General features: G+C 41.4%; 1 protein-coding gene across 5 annotated transcripts in view; it reads left to right on the forward strand.

Moving 5' to 3' along the window:
• The window catches only part of LOC131237048 (protein LAZ1), a 50,285-nt gene that overhangs the window by 14,658 nt on the left and 14,359 nt on the right, over positions 1–21,268 (forward strand). For all 5 annotated transcript variants that reach the window (XR_009166996.1, XM_058234686.1, XM_058234688.1 and 2 more), the window contains 3 exons: positions 3,024–3,208; positions 3,340–3,428; positions 11,819–12,080. Coding sequence is in view for 4 of the 5 variants with exons in the window: in XM_058234686.1 (XP_058090669.1) it covers positions 3,024–3,208; positions 3,340–3,428; positions 11,819–12,080 (536 nt within the window). In the remaining variant the exon portion in view is untranslated. The remainder of the gene's footprint in view (positions 1–3,023; positions 3,209–3,339; positions 3,429–11,818; positions 12,081–21,268) is intronic.

Consider the following 21,268-nt stretch of genomic DNA (forward strand, 5'->3'; position numbering starts at 1 on the left):
GGGAGGACTTGAGATACCGAAGAATACGATATACTGCATTCAGATGTGTTGTCCAAGGACAATGCATGAATTGACTTACAACCCCCACAACATACGAAAGATTTGGCCAAGTAATAGCGAGATAGATGAGTTTGTCAACCAACCACCTATAGGGAAAATCAAGAATGATGTATTTATGTGTCCTTTTTTGTTTATGCATGTTCAGTGTTTGGTACTCTCGCAAATTACTTTATTGTGACTTTAGTAGTATAATAAAAAGGTTGTGTGTGGGGTGGTAGCCCTAACATACCACGCATGTCTTCCCCGAACCTCTCTCTCTCTCTCTCTCTCTCTCTCTCTCTTTCTCTCTCTCTCTCTCTCTTCCATTCCTTTCATCTTCTTCCTCAAATCTTCACACCTCTACATTGTATCAGAGCGGAAGGTCAAGTGATCGAATCTTGGGAGCATCAAATATGCTTCCATAATATATTCTCCCACGAGAGGCCAGGAAATCAAGTCCAGGGACCGGGCAATCAAACCTAGCCTGTCTATGGTGTGAGTGTCCCTCTGACCTTTGCTCAGTATGTTCCTGTGCAGAGTTCCACCCCGCACGTGTGGGGGAGTGTTGAAGTCCCTTTATATACATTGATACACCATCCTCTAACAGCTTGAGCTTTTAGAGCAAGTGGTTGTTTCACACCATCGACTATTGATCTAGTCCAAAACACCCATCCGGATTGTCGATACGATTATGATTACCACCAGTTCATTTGGGTCCTTAATGTGATCTAGATCTTTGATATGGATGATTGGATGGGCTCGATTTTCAATTCTGACCTTTGAATGGGCCAGATCTTCGAGCATCCAACATTGCCGTCCAATTTGTGATTATATGGCTTGGAGGCATTAAAGGCCTTGTAAGGGAATGGCAATTAGAATGTCTAAGGAAATGGAGTTGAGGCGATCATATATAATCATCAAATGATGATCACCCAACCTCGTGTTTGTTCCCCAACTGATGAGGACATCCGAGCACTAGTCAGAGTATACTAGAGGAGGAGAGCTACCATTTCTTTATGTTTAGGTGATGTATACATGGGGCCCTATGGACCCAATTCGAGTGCCTAGCCCGTTGAAGACCCCACATGCATGATTATGCATCTTTGAAGGCCCTACACTGGGAAGATGCATGTGGGCTACTTAGTTGGACCATTTCGACTGCTGGATCATCGTCATTGGACATCTTGATCGTGGGCCATGAAATAGTTTAGTTTATTTAGTTGTTTATATGTTTGTTATTTTTTAGTTTAGCTTATTTTTTGCCGAGTTTAGGGAGTTAGAACAAATTTTATTTTATTGAGCGTCTTTTTGTAAGAGGTCTTTGGTGAGATTATACAAGGGTTGGACGTCCCCACCTTAGCCATTATTGCATATGAAATAAAAAAAAAAAATTCTCTCTTTGCTTTGGATGAAGTAAAACTTCATGTGATGCCATGGAGTGATTCCTAGTTATCATTCTCTTCCCTTCAAAATATATTTCTTCTCTCTCTCTCTCTCTCTCTCTCTCTCTCTCTCTCTCTCTCTCTTTCTAGTTTTCTTCTCTTCTTTCCCCATCAACAAGCGATCTCCACATCTATCCTTGTTCTTCTCTCTCAACCCATACACCCGCAACCTAGCCCATCCCAAACTCCCATCCAACCCACCTCACTTGGCCGCACAACTGTACAACCGCACGGCCATACCAGGCCGTACCCACATGTCCGTACAACCGTACGGACAACTTATAGGGTTGTCCGTACAATCAACCTCCCCCTTCCTTTCATCCTTTGCTTACTTTATTCAAACCCTAATCACTAGTTTCCTAAATCCCTAAAACTTTAACCGTAAATCCCTAAAACCTCAAACCCTAATTCTCAAATCCAAAATCTCCAAATTCCCAGGCGTTATATTCCCAAAATCTGAAAATCTGAACCTGTTTTCCAATTCCTTAAACCTTTAAATCAGCCTTGGTCTATCAACCCTAACAAAGACAAGTACTTCCTTTGAATGATGATTGGTACCTATGCTAGATGGAAGTCCTATCTTCCATAGGTCCTATCTAATCATGTTTTATAAGATCTAATTGATAGCTTGTGATTTAGTCTTGAATCTGAGCATAGTTAAATACTTAAATTCATTAAGCTTGTGATTGATTAGCATTATTTTGTGCTTTAAATTGTTCTAGTTAATCCATTGATGATCTCATTACATCATTCTAGGCTAGGCCATCCGTCCTGCATCACCAAGTTTTTGTTTAATAGGGGAGACAAATCAAATTCAGTGATTAAAACTTGCACCGTAAAATTTGAGAAGGTTCTTCAACAATCTCAACCAATAAGGTAACTAGTGCAGCATTCTTGGGATGATGGAGGGAGTGATGACTCTTAATTTCACAGCAATTTTGTTTGTTTGTTATAGTTATTATGATAACTCTGATTAAGCGACCTATTTAAATGTGTCATTGAGCCATAAAGATAAAGGATTGTCATCAAGACACCAATGAAATCGAGATATGCTAAGGGCTGTATTTGGAATATTTGGATCCTGTGCAATTCACAAATGCTGATTGACAGCTGCCTGGTATGCAAATAAATTCAATGGGTTTCCACAATAATGAACTCATTCATGAATCGTTTCAGAAACTTAGTTTAGGATCCTTCTAACTAGGTGCCACGCCAATTTGTGTATTGGCGGACGGCTGGAAAGAGCCATGAACTTTTAATTGATTCATGGTTTAAAAGTTTGGCTGTTAGTGCCATTAAAAAAAGTTTACTGTTATCCTGGTAATTCTTTAGAAAGTAAAATCCATTTCCCATCCATTTATGACATTTTGAGCTCTCTACATGAAAAAAGGGTAACATTTCTTACCTATTTGTATCTTCTATGCTATCGTCATTGTCCTCATAATTCATCATTATCATCATCATTGTTTGTTGTGATATGCAGTGCCATATTTTGTTGGGTTTTTAGTTTAATTTTCTGATAGATTTCTTTCTCTTATTTAGGTGGGGAAAAGAGCACAATCGATTTTATGAAGAGTCAGGGTCGCTCAAGTTCTGCGACACCCCTATTGCAACATAGTGCTGAGCAGGGAATAGTAAAGCATCCTTTCCCAATGAATTATATCTTAAAACCATGGAAACTTGGTGAATGGTTTTACCAAGTAGTGAAGATTGGAATTGTTCAATATGTATGTCTGCTTTCAGTCGGTGAAGTATTACCTTTCTAAGTTCCTCTTCCTAAGAAATGTTCTACTGTGTTCCTTTTGCCGTCTTTCCATTTTGAAAAGCAAAATACTAATGCTCCCTTTTATTTTTACAGATGATAATAAAGAGTTTTACTGCTCTTTTAGCAGTGGTTCTACAAGCCTTTGGCGTATACTGTGAAGGAGAATTTAAGTTGGCGTGTGGGTACGATAATGCTCAAATTTTATGTTACACCAGACTTTTTTATGTAGCCTTTTCTGGTCTGCTCTTTTGCCAAGATGTCAACTATTAGTTTTATTTTAATGGGTCTACTTTCTTGATTTGTGGTTCTTCAAAGTGGCTCTTATTTGAGAGAGAGGGGGGATGTTAGTCTGATGTGACTAACCCTCATATTATTAATAATAAAGGAGTGCGACTTCGCATAACTACATAAGCAGATGCCGGCACACATACACACACATCTCTTTACACCCGTTCAAGTTGGAGCATGTTACATGCGTTGTGAAGCTGATGACGACTGATGCCCTTGGTAAAAAAAGTTAACAAGCTGATTTTTAGATTTTTTGTAGGACATGAAAACCACCTAAGAAGTCACCTTTTTATGGAGAAAGTGGCAATCAACTTCAATATGCTTGGTATGCTCATGGTAGACAAGATTGGAGAAGATATGAATAATAGTCAAATTATCTCAAAGAAATGCCATTAGAAGAAACACAGGGATGCTCATCTCAGTTAATGATGTCTTCAACCAAAAGATTTCACACGCCTCATGAGCCATGACCCCGATACTGAGCCGTGATTCTAGAATGAGCTACAACTGGCTGTTTTTACTCATATAGTAACCAGATTTCCACCCACCAAAGCACACTAACCCATAGTCGATCATCTATCTGTAAGAGATCCTGCCAGTCAACCTCAATATATGCCTCAACTTGAGTATAATCATGCCTAGAAAAGAGAATTCCTCTACCAAGAGACCCTTTTAGAAACTTCAAGATATGATAAACAACATCCAAGTGACACTTGTGGGGTGCATGCATAAACTGGATTACCACGCTGACAACATAGGTGATATCAAGATGAGTAATTGTCAAGTATATGAACTTGCAAACCAACTGCTGATACAATCTAGCATTGAGCAATAATTTACCACTATTCAAGTTGAAGATGATATTTTGTTCCATCGGAGGATGTATGGGTTGAGCTGACCAGTCTCGTAGAAGATCAAGAGTGTTCTTCTGTTAATAAAGAACTATACCTAGTTACGATCTAGCTACGTCAATGCCCAAGAAGTATATGAGAGACTCAAGGTGTTTAATATGAAACTCCTTACTAAGAATGTATTCAGTAACCGAATTTCCTCCATATCATTGCCTGTAATAGTAATGTCGTTAACATAAATAATAAATATAGTGATATTGAAACCTCTCTAGAAAATATAGTATGATTTGCACTACTTTGTTTTACCCACCGAGGTGTTATTGAACCATTCAAACCAAGCCTATGGCGGTTGCTTGAGGCTGCGGAGCCTGCAGATGGTACCCTTTCTAGTAGATGGAAAAAAAAAAAACAAACCCATAACTAGGTGTCATGTAGATTTCTTGAAGATCTTATGGAGAAGTCATTTTTTACATCCACGGTTCAAAGTATTCAACAATGGGGGATGCCGACAAACACTTCACGACCACTTAACATTCAAGTGTTCGGATGCTAACCTGAGGATGAGTTCTCTCCAACAAGAAAGGTCTGATGGGGGCATGTGTCCCATCATTTACTTAGTCAGCTTGGATTTCTCTACTTGTGATTGGGCCCCATGAGGCACTTGTGGGACAAATGAGGTCAAGTGGCATATTTTCGCATACTTGTAATTTCCTTCCTGTGTTGGTTACTTGTTAGTTAGGTAGTTAGAAAGTTTGTTAGGATTAGTTTTGGTTTGTTGGTGTTAGTTGTGATTAGCAACTAATCACCATGATTAGTTAGTGTTAAGCAATAGTTAGTTAGATGTTGTCGGGGTTAGTTGTGATTAGCAACTAATCACCACAATAGTTAGTGTTAAGCATAGTTAGGTGATCAGTTGTGAAAGTTGTAGTTAGTTAGGAGTTTGTTGTAGGAGGTTTATAAAGACATGGGAATTAGGCATTGTAAAGGAGCGCTTTGGCTTTTATAATAGAAATTCAGAGAAAATTGAGAATAGAGGGCTTGTTTTTCTAGGATTGAGCGTGTTTGGATGCCAAATTCATTAAATTTGCGTTAGATCTTCCGTTCTTTCTTCTTCCTTTTCTAGCTACAAAGCAAGGCTCCTTTGAAACCCGCCGAAGCAAGCGACCAGGATTACGTTACAAATACACTTGACCGGGTTAGATTGAGAGAAACACATAATGTTTGTAGCTAAATGTATTCATCATGTGAATTGCTTGTAACGGGAGTGTCTTAGTTGAGGACAGTTATTGTGTAACAAGTTACAATCACATCTTGGATTGAGCAGCTAACTTGATGCAAACGCAATGTAAATGCTCCATCTCTATCCTGATGCAATCTAAATGCTCCATGGCATCTCAACCTGATGCAATGTAAATGCTTCATGGCATTAGTGGTGGTTTCGTAAAGAACCTGATATTGAAATTTTGCAAGGGATAAATATCAGTTTTGAGGCACACAATGATGATCTCCCAAAATCATTATGTATAATGTATCATGATGAATTGGATGGAAGAGGTGTTTAAGACCACATATAATGTATTTCTCTAGATGTGTGTTGAATTTGAGCATTTGGTGCTATCTGATTTCTGAAACAGAATTTTCAAACCTTGATTGGAGCAGACAGTTGGCATGGAATCCTGGGTTAGAATAGGCTGGGTCACATCGAAACCTGTTTAGGAGGCAAAACTGTTTGGACTGCATCTCAATCGGTCCATTTGACAGATTTTCCTGGTCAAACGGTCATAGATGGACAGGTTGGATCTGTCACTTTAGCTGTAAAGTTAGAAAAGGGAGGACACCATAGGTAAACGCTTCATCAGTTACCAAAATTCTGGCCTAAGTTTGTAAAAACACACCATTTATCTTCCTTTTCAACCATGGAAACTCAGCCTAGTAGCAATGATCCAGCCAGCCCCGAACCCTGATAAAGGAGGTTGTGCCGGGTGGGTAGTTGTTCTTAAACTTTTGCCTAGCAACCATGAAATTCCTGTTTCTAATTTGATGATTGGCAGAACAAGATTCATGGAGCCAACCTTGAAGAGCTTGGACAAGGCTATGATGGTGACAGTGAGTGTTAAAGTAGATTAGGGCAAATCTAATTAGGGTAGATTATTTCCTTATTACTACAATATCTGTTTAAGATCTCTTCCAAGATCTTTCAGATCCTCTCTCCTCTATAAATACTCTTGCTACAATCAATAAAATACAACAACACATCCTCTACAATGTAGCCCCTTGGGAATTTCTACATGGCATCAAAGCTCCCAATCTGGGGCCTTTGATCCACTCACACCCTGCAACGCCACCTCCCGTTCTTCTTCCCCTTTGTTGTTTTGGTGTCACTGTGACAGGGGGACATCGTCATCGAAACACAACCAGGATTTTCCTACACAAACACGTTTTCAATGGCCCCATTTTCATCTGCTCCTACCAATCGTTGCCTGCAATCCACACTATCATCATCCTTATAACCCGATGGAAAAACCCAATTCATCGCTCAACCCTGTCTCTGCCATCACCATTGCTGGTGCAATTTGGCATTGTAATCTCGACGAACAACCAGATCAAACCATCTTCATTGTTTCTCATGCCACTGCCATCTTCGACTTCTTCGAAATTGTGAAGGAAACCATCTTTGAAACCAGATAAGAACCTGCCTGACACCGCAACCGCAATTGTCTCTACACCTGCTATTGTCGGATTCTATCCCCACTACTACCATTAAATGCATCCATCTACCGTTAATCCAAATCAACCACCATCGGAATCTGCTGCTGTCTACAACACCTGCATCTGTACCAGATCCGGCAAGCGAATCCATCATTGCAGCCTACCACTACTAGATTTGCAGCACCACCATCCCCAGATCTGGTCAACCCTTGTCGTTGGAAACCATTGCCATATCCACCTGTCTTCATAGTTGCAGATGTTGCGCACCACCCCTACCATTCACCAAAACTGATTATGCTTTAATCTCTATCAACTCATCAGTAACATCTTTCAGTTGTTGATCTTGCTTCCGATCTGCTCTCAGCCATCAGCCCTAGATCCGACGTCCCTATCACTGCCATTGTCAACTGAAAACATAGACACGGATCTGTCGCCCTCTTGTGTTGATCACATCCTTCTTCTCTGTGATCTGTACCATGTTGCTACAATCAGATCTGCATCATCACGTGTTGTGGTGCTCACTTTGATGGTCCAAAACAGGGTCCTCTTGTGCTGTGAGATCTGAGCCCACTTTTTTTACTGCACGTCTGTCATCACCGCTACTCATGTTTGATCTCTAAACGCTAATCCCTGTTCTGATTGCTCTGCTCTCTGATCATGATTAATCTGCCTACATTGCTTGCAAGCCCAAGTTGTTGCTATTTGACCTCTGATCGTTACTGTGTTTACTTTTTTCTTTTCTTTTTTTCAATTTTTTCCTAGGGCCCACCTTAGATTTGCCACGGTGAAGGACTTTTCCCAGGGTGGTCGCATCACCAGGAGCATGAAGGGCTTTTCTTGTACGAGAACTCCTAGGGTGGTCGTATCACTGAGAGCACGAAGGACTTTTTGCGATGGATCCAGTTGTTTGAATTGATTGATCTGCCCATGTCGGGGGCCAAATTTACCTGGTCCAATGGCCTATTCCCCCCTCTTATGTTGTGTTTAGATAGATTTCTCGTCAGCCCGAGCTAGGTAGATATGTTTTTGTTGGCGGAGGTAAAGGGGCTCCTGAGACTCGTGTCAAACCATCGCCCGATTCTTCTCCAAACTCAATCTGAGAGCTGGGGTCCGAAACCTTTCAGATTCGAGTTGATGTGGCTGGAAGCGGAGGGCTTCGCCAACCTTGTGGAGAAGTGGTGGTGTTCATGCCGGGCTGTAGGGTCGGCTGGCTTTAGGGTTCACAAGAAAATGAAATTTTTGAAAGAAAAGTTAAACATCCGAAATAATGAGGTTTTCGGGCCAAGGATAAGGAGATGGATGTGATCCTAGAGGAAATCCATAACATTGAGTTGAGAGAAAAAAAGGAGTGATTCCTTGTCAGAAGATAAGGACAAAAGGTGGTCTCTTTCACAAATCTACTCAAAAGCATCTCAAGGAGGAGGAAATTAAGCGGAGACAAAGGTTGAGGGCACTTTGGTTGAAAGAGGGGGATACGAACGCCCTCCTTTTTCATGGTGTAGCTTTAGTAGGAGCCTACTTGAACAAAATCAACTCTCTTTTGGTGGATGGTGTTGGAATTGAGAACAAAGACCAGGTTTGCCAAGCTATAGTGGGGTTTTATCAGAATCTCTTATATAGAGAGGATTGGATTCGCCGCAAGCTAGACTTTCTCTACTTTTATAACATCTCAAAAGATCTAGCTATTTGGTTGGAGAGGGCTTTTTCCGAGATGAAAGTTAAACAAGTGATCGACAGTTTGGGTAGAGACAAAGCATCGGGCCTCGACAGCTTTCCTCTTGCGTTTTTTCAAAATTTCTGGAATGTGGTGAAGGTTGATTTGATGAGTTTCATGAAGGAATTTTCCAAGAAAGGTTGCTCATCTCAAGAGTTGGGAGCCTCTTTCGTTGCTTTAATTCCTAAGAAAGAGGGAGCGGAGGGGTTGAAGGATTTCAAGCCTATAAGTCTTATCGAGGGGTTGTACAAAATTCTGGCTAAGATGCTCGCTTCCAAATTCAAAGAGGTGCTACATAATGTTATTTCTCTAAATGAAGGTGTGTTTATAGGAGGAAGACGAATTCTTGATAGCTTTCTTATAGCCAACGAATGGATCGACTCGAAGGCTAGGGAGAAAAAAGTAGGAGTTGTTTGCAAACCTGACGTAGAGAAAGCTTATAATCATGTCGACTGGGAATTTCTAGATTATACATTGGGTAGACTGGGCTATAAGGATAAATGGAGGATGTGGATTTGGGGTTGCATCAAATACCCATCCTTCTCAGTACCTGTTGATGGATCCTCGAAAGGTTACTTCAAACCTTCTAGGGGGCTAAGGCAAGGGGACCCGCTCTCTCCATACATTTTCCTTGTTGCGGGGAAGCTTTTAGCGGTATGCTCATTGGAGGCCAAGAATCTGATCTTCTTCTTCTTCTTTTTTCTTTTTTCTTTTTCTTTTTTTTTTTTTCTAAATTCTGGGTTGCGAATTTTGGAGATCAAATATCTCACCTTCAATTTGTGGACGATACGATCATTTTTTGTGAGGCCGATCCTCAAATGGTTGAAGATTTGAGGAAGATAGTTATGTGCTTTGAAGCTGTATCTGGTTTGAAGATCAATGTGACCAAAAGTGAAATGTTGGGTATCAATCTCGGCAGTGAAGGAGTTGCTCTTTTAGCTTCAATCTTCGAGTGCAAACTAGGCTCCTTTCCTTCAACTTATCTGGGGCTCCCATTATGTATTGACAAGCCACCCAAGCATGTATGGGACAAGGTTATTGAGAGAGCTAAAAGGAAATTATCTAGGTGGAAGGGTAGGTATCTTTCTATTGGAGGCCGTCTTACACTCATCAAATTGGTTCTTTCCAAATGCCATTACATTTCATGTCCCTATTTAAATGCCCCCATTCGGTGCTAGTATTTTTGGATAAGTTAAGAAGGAATTTTGGAAGGTGCCAAATTTCACCTCCTCAAATGGGAAGAGGTTTGCAAACCCGTGCATTAGGGTGGGGCGGGAATGCAGAAATTGGATAATATGAACGTACCTCTCCTTTTAATAAAATTCATCACCCTTCAAAAAAAGAAAAAGAAAACATTGTTTTTCTGTCACTCTTCATCTTCTTCCATTTACCATGGGCCCATTAAACACTACTCTTCATTGCAGCCGACGATCCTAGATCGACATGAGTTTTGGGAGAATTTCTTTTTCTTTTTCAATTGTCTTGGGATTTGGTTGCGATGTCTATGGATGGTGGGGTTTCGAACACTGAGGCCAGCTAGTCTATGGGGCCGTCCCTTTGTGGTCCTGTAGAGTTCTTTGATTGGATGGTTGGGATTGTGTGATTGGTGTTGTGTTCGCACAATGGCCCACCCTTCATGGGGTTTTAGAGTGGCATTTTGGTTTTGGTCACTGCTTCGGGTTTTTTGGATTTCTGGGTATTGACTGGATTTGATCCTCAGATTTGAGTGCAACTACAGACTTCTTCGTGGCCTCCGCGTACATTCGACGAAGTGATTTCTCCGTATCAGGCCTTTTTTGATAAGATGTGTTATTCGTCAGATCGGACTTGTTATTGTGCTGGGAAGTTGGTCCAGGCTTGTTGGTGCTGGGCGGTTGGCCTAGACTTCTTTGTACCCAGACAGTTGGTCTGGTGGTTCACATCCGTCGTTGTCAAAAGGGCCTGCTCACCTAAGGTTACTCGTCGTTTTATGACCATTCATCATCTCATCGCTTCTGCTACTCATCTCCTTACTCGGCACTTTGCTTACTACTCATCGTTGCTCAGCCAGTTCATCGCCATGGAAATTTTTTCTTTTCCTTTATTCTGAATAAATATGTATGGCTTTCAAACTGGAGTTGTTCTCTCAAACCAACTTGAGTTTGAGTGGGGATGTTAAAGTAGATTAGGACAAATCTAATTAGGGTTAGATTATTTTCTTATTACTAGGATGTATGTGTTAAAGATTTCCTATAAGATCTTTTAGATCCTCTCTCCTCTGCATATATTCATGCTACAATCAATAAAATACAACAACACATTTGCTACAGTGTAGGCCCTTGGGAATTTCTACATTGATGAATTGATGGAGGTCACATGGTGCTGGTGTTGTTGTTGTCGTTGGTGTGAAACAGGCCTTGTGGAGATTTAGTTGCCAATGACATAAAGTTATACTAGCACATTCTTTTTTATCAGGCCTTGTGGAGATTTAGTTGCCAATGAGGTCGCATGGTGCTGGTGTTGTTGTTGTTGTTGGTGTGAAACAGGCCTTGTGGAGATTTAGTAGCCAATGACGTAAAGTTATACTAGCACATTCTTTTTTATCAGGTTTTTTGGTAAAACGGGTCTTTTGAAGTCTTTGATATTATGAATATAGTCATTGTGCATGTCAAAATATTATTTGCTTGAGGAGTCTTTGATATTATGAATATAGTCATTGTGCATGTCAAAATATTATTTGCTTGAGGCTTGGGCCCATCGCTCTACTGCTTAGCTACAGAAGAAGTGTCTAATCATGTAAATTTCATAATTTTGAGCTTTCAGTTCCTGCATTTGTATTTGTATTCCTACAGTAATCTTGTCCTGTTTATCATGCTGCAATTTCTATAGCGAATGTCTTTAGCTAAGAGATGAGCAATTGGTCATGAAATTCTAAGTTCTTTAAGGGGCATTTGCGGAGTTTGGTTTCTTCTTTAGTGTATTTCTGATTGGTTGAACATTTGTTTTTTTTTTTTTTGCTTTTATTTTGTAGATATCCTTACATGGCAGTGGTTCTCAACTTCAGTCAAACATGGGCTTTGTACTGTCTCGTTCAATTCTATACTGCTACAAAGGATAAATTGGCGCATATAAAACCATTGGCCAAATTCCTGGTATTTAAATCGATCGTCTTCTTGACATGGTGGCAGGGTGTGGCAATTGCAATCCTATATGCTTTAGGTTTATTCAAAAGTCCTATAGCTCAAGGCTTGCAGTTCAAATCAAGTGTTCAGGACTTCATCATTTGTATAGAGGTATTTCATGTTAGTCGTTCTCTTAATTTGATGCACTTTAAATGCAATTCTGCAGATGTTCCTGATTCCCTTTTATCAATAATTGTTTGACAGTTCTCCTTGCATACTGCTTTTCTAGGTCCCAGGTTCCAATGACATCTTAAAAAATTCATTGGCTCGTAATCTGTTGTACCGAAATTATAGTTTCATTTTTATTTTTTTCAGTAGGCAACAAGTTGAATTAAATAAGAACCTAATCTCCAAATCACACGGATGGGCGATTAGAGCCTTCTAATGCCAAAGTTACAGCTACATTGTAGCTTCTTTACATACAATATTAAACACAATGTTTCACTTGGATCTAAAAAAATATGATCTTGTTTAGGATATAGTGCAGTGACCATGGTTCCTCCTCATCTCTAATCCAACAGATCAAAGAGAGGACCTGACTTTCAATCACCATAGGGCAGATATTACTGGATGCACGGATCTGAAGGGCTTCCTTTAATGCTGATGCATCCACAACGTCCTGTCTGCTGGGCTGTTGGGGTCTGAAAACGACAAGATAGAACCACCATTTTCATCTCTAAGAATACCACCGACACTTGCAAGAAAAAGATTACCTCTGAAGCACCAACTTCTGTTCATTTTCACCCAACCAGGGGAAGGGGGAATCCAAACAGTGTTTTTTTTTTTTTTTTTTTTTTGGGGGGGGGGGGGGGTTTTTCGATAAAATGCGTGGCACTAGCATGTGCCAAACTTTCAGTCTCTAGCAAAATCCCTTGGACTCTGCCCAACTTAGATGATAGAGGAGTCCATTCAATGAGAAATAAGATTAATGTAAAGAACCAGAGTGAAAGAAAAAAAAACCTTCGAAAAGAGGGCATTGATCTAGAGACTGAACTCCCAATTCAAGGAGAGCTTGTCCAAGAAACTTGAGAGGAGATCAATCGAGAAGGTCTGCAAACCTTCTAGGGGGGCGATCTCAAACAAGCGTGGTGTGGGAGAAGATCTTCATCCGCGACAGGGGAATAAGTGGGATTCTGAAGCAGGCAGAAGAATAGAAACCTTAGTCAGGTGCTACGGGTTGTCGAAGCCATTCTAGGATTGAAGGGAGACCCGGAGGTGCAAACAATGGAAGAGAGGGACTGGGATCAGGGGTAAGTAGGAGGGAGGGGGACAATGATGGGGATCGATGTAGGGATGATGTCAAAGGGAAAGGAAAATTGATAGGTGAAGAGGAATTGCGAGGGGTTAACCATGGGAAAGAGGAGAGGAATCGAGGTGGAGAGGCAAGGATTCGAATTGGGGACAATGTGAAAGGGAGGGAAATGGTAGTCAGGAGCATAAGGGGAATTTGAGAAGGGGAGGAACATGAGGTGCAACAAGATAAAGCCGAAGGAAGGTCGGGCATAAAATCCCCCCTCTGACTTTCAAGCCCCTTCATTGATGACTTTTCGATAAGGTGGACGGAGTTTTAACTTCAAAAGGGCTTTTAGAGACTTTTGCTTAGTGAAGGAGGTGATCGTACCCGAGGAAAAGGGATCTTGGAAGTATAGAGGTTTTGCTTTCATTTGGCTTGAGAGCTTGGAAGAAGTCAGGAGGATGGCAATAGACGTGAATAGGAAGATATTTGAAGGTCAGAAGATATTGGTGTAGAAAGCAAGATATAGGCTCGAAGCCATCAATAATCTGTCAAACAAGAAAGTGGAGGAAGTTGCAGAAGGGAAGAAACGGGGGATGGGGGGCAACGACAGGGATGGAAGATAGAGATTAGAGGATGGAAGGAAAGAAGGAAAGAAGAGAATAGGAGTAGCTTACAAGGGTGTGGTGTCCAATGGGATTGCTGAGACTAAGCAGGAAGGGGAAGAAGAGGTAAGAAAGGGAATCGGACACAGGAAGGCATCAAAAGATGCATGTGGAGGGAGGATAATGTCGATGGCCTGGTGATTAGGGTCCACCCCACAATGGTGGAAAATGCTTGAATTCCCACCATTAAAAACTTCTGACAGCCCATTGTAATGTTTACTTGCCATCCAACTATTGATAAGGTCACGTAGACCTAGATGATGGGAAAACACAAATAGCAGCTTGATCTAAAACTTTTGTGGCCCCTAGGAAGTTTTTAATGGTGGGAATTCAATCCCTACTATGTGGTCCAACTGACATTTGGATCCGCCTCATTTTGTAGACTATGCCCTAAAATGAGCTAGCAAAACAGATGGATGGCATGGATATACAGTTGAGGTTGGATGATCGTAGGGGAGAATAGAGAAAGAGAGGAGATGAGAGAGAGAGAGAGAGGTGTTTTGTGTGTGTAGAGAGAGAGAGAGAGAGAGGTGTCTTGTGTGTTAGGTCCAAAAACCCTAACACACTCTTTTATTATAATGTTATAGTACAGCTACATACTCCTCAAGATAGTTTTGCAAACCTCGAGCCCCCTCGACTTGATGCCCATTTGATGCCCAATCGGACCCTTCATTATTCGAAGATGATCACTCTTTCTCCTCGCTATCCCCGGCTTCCTTAGCGTCTTCCCTAACGGAGTGTATCTCTCTTCCCTTCGATGGTGCCGACTTTAATCTCCTTTCTTTATTTCAGGATCACTCAGGTGGTGATGTCATCTGTGCGGAACCCCTCCAGACGAGACTTGCCTCCTCTGTCATTGGATCTATAAAGGAAGATCTGAGGGCCTTATTGAGCAAAAAAATTCAAAAAAAAGAGGTGGATTCGGGACGCAATGGGTCACATTGGAAGATTGATGGGCCTTTCTTTTGGTGATTGTCCTGAGGACTACCTAGCACTCTTTCAGTGTGTGGAGAATAGGGGTCGTCCGTTGGACCCCTTCAGATCCTGCCAGAAAAGAGCTCCAAAGGGTAGAAGGAAAAAAGATCAGGGGCAACATATAATCACTTCTGATACCATTCCAGCGAGTTTGGTCGAACCAGAATGTAAGGGACAGCGAGGTAGTGAAGTTGATCCATGAAGATCATTTCTTGGAATGTTAGGGGGTTGGGATCCAAACAAAAAAGGAGTTTCATCAGAGCCACCTGCAGCAGAAGCAACCCCCAAATCATCTGTCTTCAGGAATCCAAGGTGAAAGCAATGGATGATCGGCTAATGAAGTCTATCTAGAAAGCGTCGGATGCTTCGTGGGTGCTTAAAGAAGCGTCGGGAACCTCTGGCGGCATTGTTATAGCTTGGAGAAGCACGCTTTGGTCGCTTCAATCCAGTTCCGTGGGATTTTTCTCTGTCTGTTACTCTTAGGAATATTATTTTGGGTATGGACTACCTCATTCGCTCGGTTTACGGACCCACCAATTCTTCTCTGAGGATCGAGTTCTGGAATGAGCTATCTTCAATTTGCCAGAGCTTCAACGGTCCAATATGCTTTGCTGGGGATTTTAACATAATTAGGTTTTCCTCTGAGAAATCTTCTGGGAATTCCTCTTCATCCCAGATGGCGGCTTTCTCTGACTGGACCGACAGTAATAGCCTAATCGATCTTCCCCTATTAGGCTCCTGTTTCACTTGGACTGATGGGCGTTTGGTTCCAATCTTGTGCAGATTGGACCGATTTATTATTTCTGCTGAATGGCTTAACCTCGAGCCTTCCTCCTCCCAATCGATTCTTCCCAAATTAACTTCTAATCACTGGCCTCTGATCTTATCGGCTGAGGAGGTAGACTGGGGCCCGAAGCCATTCCGATTTAACTTAGCTTGGCTTCATGTGACAGGTTTTAAATCCATAGTTGCTGATTGGTGGAATTCAGCTCAGTTTCAGGGTTACGCAGGCCACAGACTGAGTTGCAAACTAAAGTTTCTAAAAGATAAGATCAAGCAATGGTCTAAGGAAGAATCGTTGCGATCGGAACAGGATCTGGAATCGATACTCACGGAAATTCAGAAGATTGATTCTCGGGTGTCATCTCAGATTCTGGCGAACAGAATCCAGCTAATTCAAGCCCTCTGTGGAAAAATTCTTCAGAAGGAAATCTCCTGGAAACAAAAAGCCCGTGCGAAATGGATCAAGGAGGGAGATAGGAATACGCGCTATTTCCACAATATTGCCACAATTCAAGCTAACTCCAACCGTATCAGTGGTATGAATTTAGATGGTGTCTGGACTGAAGATAAAGATATGATCAGTTCGGACGCGGTTTCTTTCTTTCAAGATCTCCTCAAAAAAGAGAACTGGACCCGACCGCATTTGGACAACCTCCCTTTAAACCGCATCAATGAAGAAGATGGGAAAATTTTGGAGTCTCGTTTTTCATTGGAAGAAGTTCATATAGCTGTCTTCGATCTGGGGGGTGACAAATCTCCTGGGCCAGATGGATTTCCCATCAGCTTTTTCCAGACCTTCTGGGATATCCTCCAAGAAGAAGTGTTGGCCTTCTTCAATGAATTTTTTGTTGGAGGTAGACTGTCAAGAAATATTGGAGCAACTTTTATTGCTTTAATTCCTAAACGCCCAAGAGCCTCTGACTTCAAGGATTACAGACCCATCAGCTTTATTGGAAGTCTATACAAAATTCTGGCAAAGGTGCTCGCCAACAAATTGAAAAGAGTTATTGGTTCGATCATAAGCCCAAATCAATGCGCGTTCATCCCTGGAACACAAATTACTGATGCAGCTCTTATTGCCAATGAATGTCTCCATTCCAGCCATCAGTCGAAGAAAAAGTATATCCTCTGTAATTTGGATATGGAGAAGGCGTACGATCATGTGGAGTGGGAATTCTTATTATATTTGATGGAGCGTATGGGCTTCGGTGGTCTCTGGTGTCAATGGATAAAGGAATGCATTTCTTCTGCTCATTTCTCTGTTCTTTTGAACGGATCCCCGAAAAGATTCTTCAAAAGCTCTTGTGGCCTTAGACAGGGAGATCCCCTCTCCCCTTTTCCTCATCATCGCCGAATCCTTATCTGCAATGATTCTGCAAGCTCAATCTGAAGGCATTTTCAGGAGAGTACGTATAAAGGATGTGAAAGATCCGATAACCCATGTTCAATTTGCGGATGATATCCTCATTTTCTCCGAAGCTCTTCCCGATTCAGTTGCCAACATGCGAACAGTAATTAGATGCTTTGAAGCAATGGCAGGTTTAAAGGTGAATTTATTCAAATCCAGACTTTTTGGGGTGAACATGGATGCCCAGGAGAATGCAGATCTAGCCGAGCTTATGGGATGTATCTCGAGGTCCCATCTACATTCATCGGCCTTACCTTATGCATTGGGAAGCTCAAAAGACAACAGTGGGAAAAAGTCCTTCAAAGGTGTCGTCACCTCTTAGCTGGATGGAAGCATCGATACCTTTCAATCGGTGGGAGGCTTACGCTTATTAAAGCCGCTTTGTCCAACCTCCCCACCCATTTCATGTCCCTTTTTCGCTGTCCCGCTGCGGTTCTCAAGTCCATAGATATGCTCCATCGTAATTTCCTATGGAGTGGCAAGGAAGACAGAAACAAATTCTGTCTGATGGATTGGAGAAAAGTTTGCAGAAGCTTTAAAGAGGGAGGTGCTGGCATAAAAGATCTTAAATTGATGAATCGGGCCCTATTGGGTAAATGGATCTGGAGATTGGGTTATGAATAAGAAAGTTTATGGAATGCTATAATCAAAGGAAAGTATGGGAGATCTAGTGGAGGTTGGTGGACAAACGACTCCTCCCTCTACAGGGCCTCTGTGATATGGAAAGATATAAGTCGGATGAAAGAAGAAGTCATCCGTTGGATCAACTTAGAAGTGGGTAAGGGAGACTGTATTCGTTTCTGGCAAGATATTTGGATAGGTGACACGACGTTGAAGGATAAATTCCCTTCCATTTTCTGGGTGGCGAGTAAGCAAAACAGTTTCATTGCCGACAATTGCTTCCTTCTTGCGGACGAGGTCGTCTGGAACATCCCCTGCAGGAGGAACCTTGAGGATTGGGAATGTGATCACTTCGTGGAGTTGTTGCAGCTCATCCAAAATGCGTCTCCAAATCAAGACCATAATGACAACATCATCTAGAAAGCTGATAAGTCTTCTGTCTTTACGGTTAGATCCTTTTTCAAGATTCTCTCATCCTACGATCATTCTACCCCCTCTCAACACCCCCATTTTATTTGGAAATACGCAGTTCCTCCTAAGCTTCAGGTTTTCGGTTGGTTGGCTGGGAACAAAAGAATCCTAACTCTGGATAACCTTAGGAAAAAAGGAATGATTCTCCCTAATATCTGTTTATGTTGTATGTCCGCTGAAGAGTCGGTTAATCATTTGCTCATCCACTGTTCGTTAGCATACTCAGTTTGGACTGCCATTCTCTCCTGTTTCAAGATCAACTAGTGTTTCCCTAAGGACGTGGATATGCTCCTCAAAGCCTGGCACGGGGTTAGAATTGGCAAACGCAAATCCAGGATTTGGAAGATGGGAATTCTGGCAGTGTGGTGGGTGCTTTGGTTCGAAAGAAATATGAGATGTTTTCAGGATGTAGCGAAGCCCTCCTATCTTCTTTCCTCTTATGTTAAATGTTACATTGCTGAATGGGCATCCCTTTGGGAGGGAAACAATGTAGATCTTTCTTTTCTTCTTTCTTAAGGGCCTCCCTTCTCGGCAGCTCCCTTCTTTCTATCTTTTTCCCTTTCTTTAATATAAGTTATCTTTCAAAAAAAAAAAAAAAAGATAGTTGAGGAAACCCATTCATAAAAATGCATGCAAAATACCTACTAACTCTCTACATACTCTCCCTCAAGTTGGAGCATGGATGTTAATCATGCCCAACTTGCCAATGATACGATGAAGAGCGTCCTAACTGAGAAATTTAGTGAGAACATCAGCTAATTGCTCACTAGAGCGAACAAAATGGGTTACGATTTCCTTGGTTAGCGACTTTCTCTTGAATAAAATTACAATCAACCTCAATATGCCTTGTGTGCTCATGAAACACCAGATTGCTGGCGATGTGAATGGCAACTTGATTGTCACAATGCAATGGTATGGGACCAGAAGGAGAATAGCCAAGTTCTCGAAGAAGGTGCAAAGCCAAATGAGTTCACATGTTGTATGGGCCATTGCCCTATACTTTAGCTTCGGCAGAAGATCGTGCTACAACGGATTGCTTCTTGCTCTTCCAGGTGACAAGATTTCTATCAAGAAATGTACAATACCCTGATGTAGATTGCTTCTCATGCAAACTGCCAGCACAATCAACATTGGAATAACTAGAAAGATGGAGATGACCATGCGGTTGAAACAATAAACCTTTGCCTGGAGTAGATTTGAGATACCGAAGAATACAATACACTGCAGTCAAATGTGTTGTACAAGGAGCATGCATGAATTAACTAACAACGCCTACAACATAGGATAGGTCTAGTTGGGTAATAGTTAAATGGATAAGTCAACCGACCAACCAACAATACATCCCAGGATCTAAGAGGAGTTCATCGTCATCAGGGGTGATTTTCTGGGTAGTGTCTATTGGCGTAGCAGCAGGCTTGTATCCAAGCATATCAGTTTCGAAGAGAAGATCAAGCGTGTATTTCCTTTGAGATAGCACTACTCCGGTCTTTGATCGAGCAACTTCAATTCTTAGGAAATACCGGAGCTCCAAGGTCTTTGATCTCAAACCGAATCTTGAGAAAGGACTTAATGGCCACCATACCCTTAGTATCACTGCGTGATAACACAATGCCATCAATGTAGACAATGAACACCATAATTCTTGTGAGCCATCGACAAATGAAAAGAGAGTGATCAACGTGGCTTCGAACAGATCCAAACTCAAGGCAAGCGTGACTAAATTTATCAAATTAGGCTCGTAAAGACTGTTTGAGGCCATAGATGGACTTCTTCAATCGACAAACAAGCAAAGTATTTGATTGGGAAAAACCCAACGGTTGATGCATATAAACTTCCTCGGCGAGGTCACCATGCAAGAAAGCATTCTTCACATTTAGTTGGAGTAGATGCTAAGACAAATTTATAGCCAGAGAAATCACCACTCGAATGGAGTTGAGTTTGGCCACAGGAGAGAATGTCTCAAAGTAATCAACGCCATAGGTTTGAGTATAACCCTTAGCGATCGTGTTTTATAACGGTCAATTGAACCATTTGGGGGATACTTGATGTTATAAACCCAACAACATCCAACAATCTGCTTACCCTCAAGTGGAGGAACTAACTCCTAGGTATTCTTCTTTTTAAGAGCTTGCATTTCTTCTATCATAGCCTGAGTCTAGTCAGGGCTGCTCATGGCTTCCTTTAAGGTACGAGGAACAACCGATGATGATATGGAAGCTGCAAAAGACTAGAAGGAGAGTGAGAGACGTTGATAGGAAACAAAATTACTAATGGGATGTTTCGTACAGGAGCGAGAAAATTTTTGCAAAGCAATGGGAAGATCATCATGAGATGGAGGGTGAGAGATAGTACCTAAGCCGCCAGGCGAAGTGGATGGAATGATAGGTGGCTGAACAATGGATGATTTAGTCTGCCAATGATATATACCGGAATGGGCTTAGAGGAGACAAGTGATGTGGTAAGATCATCAAGACAAGAGATAGGAAATGGGTATTGAGCAATGTTGTCAAGTGCGATTGCACATTCACATATGCGCATACTCAAGCCCAGATCGCATATGCGCCAGTGGCATATGTGATCACTGCACATATACGATCGCATATGCCACATCTGCGAGTATATGCGATCGCATATGCGATGTATGCGATCGCATATTGGCCAACAGTCAGAAATCTGACTGTTTGGATTTTTTTTTTAATTTTTTTTAAATCTTGATTTTTCTTCTATAAAAAAAGGGTTCTAAGCACTCCTACATGCACTCAAAGCTCATACTCTCTCTCCAACTCTATTTTGCTCTCTCTTTAGTCTTTACACTCTCTCTTACTTACATAATTCCAATTTCCAAGCCCCACGCTCCACTCCTCCATCCATATTTCTTTCAAGATTGAAGTTTCAATCAAGGGAAGAGACAAGTACACTACTACAAGGATTCAAGATTCAAGAGCAAGCAAGACAACCAAGCTCCTCCATCCATTGAACTCTCTTTCTAGTTTTTAATTTTTTCAAGTTATAAAAAATTAAAGATCATAAATTCATAATCATGTTCACACAACTCTCTTTCTATCTCTTTCTAGTTTCTATCTCTTTTTCTTGTATCTTTCTTTCTAGTTTCTATCTCTCTTAGACTCTTTGTATCTCTCTT

The sequence above is a fragment of the Magnolia sinica genome, chromosome 2 (genome assembly GCF_029962835.1).
Source record: "Magnolia sinica isolate HGM2019 chromosome 2, MsV1, whole genome shotgun sequence".
NCBI classification, from domain to species: domain Eukaryota; kingdom Viridiplantae; phylum Streptophyta; class Magnoliopsida; order Magnoliales; family Magnoliaceae; genus Magnolia; species Magnolia sinica.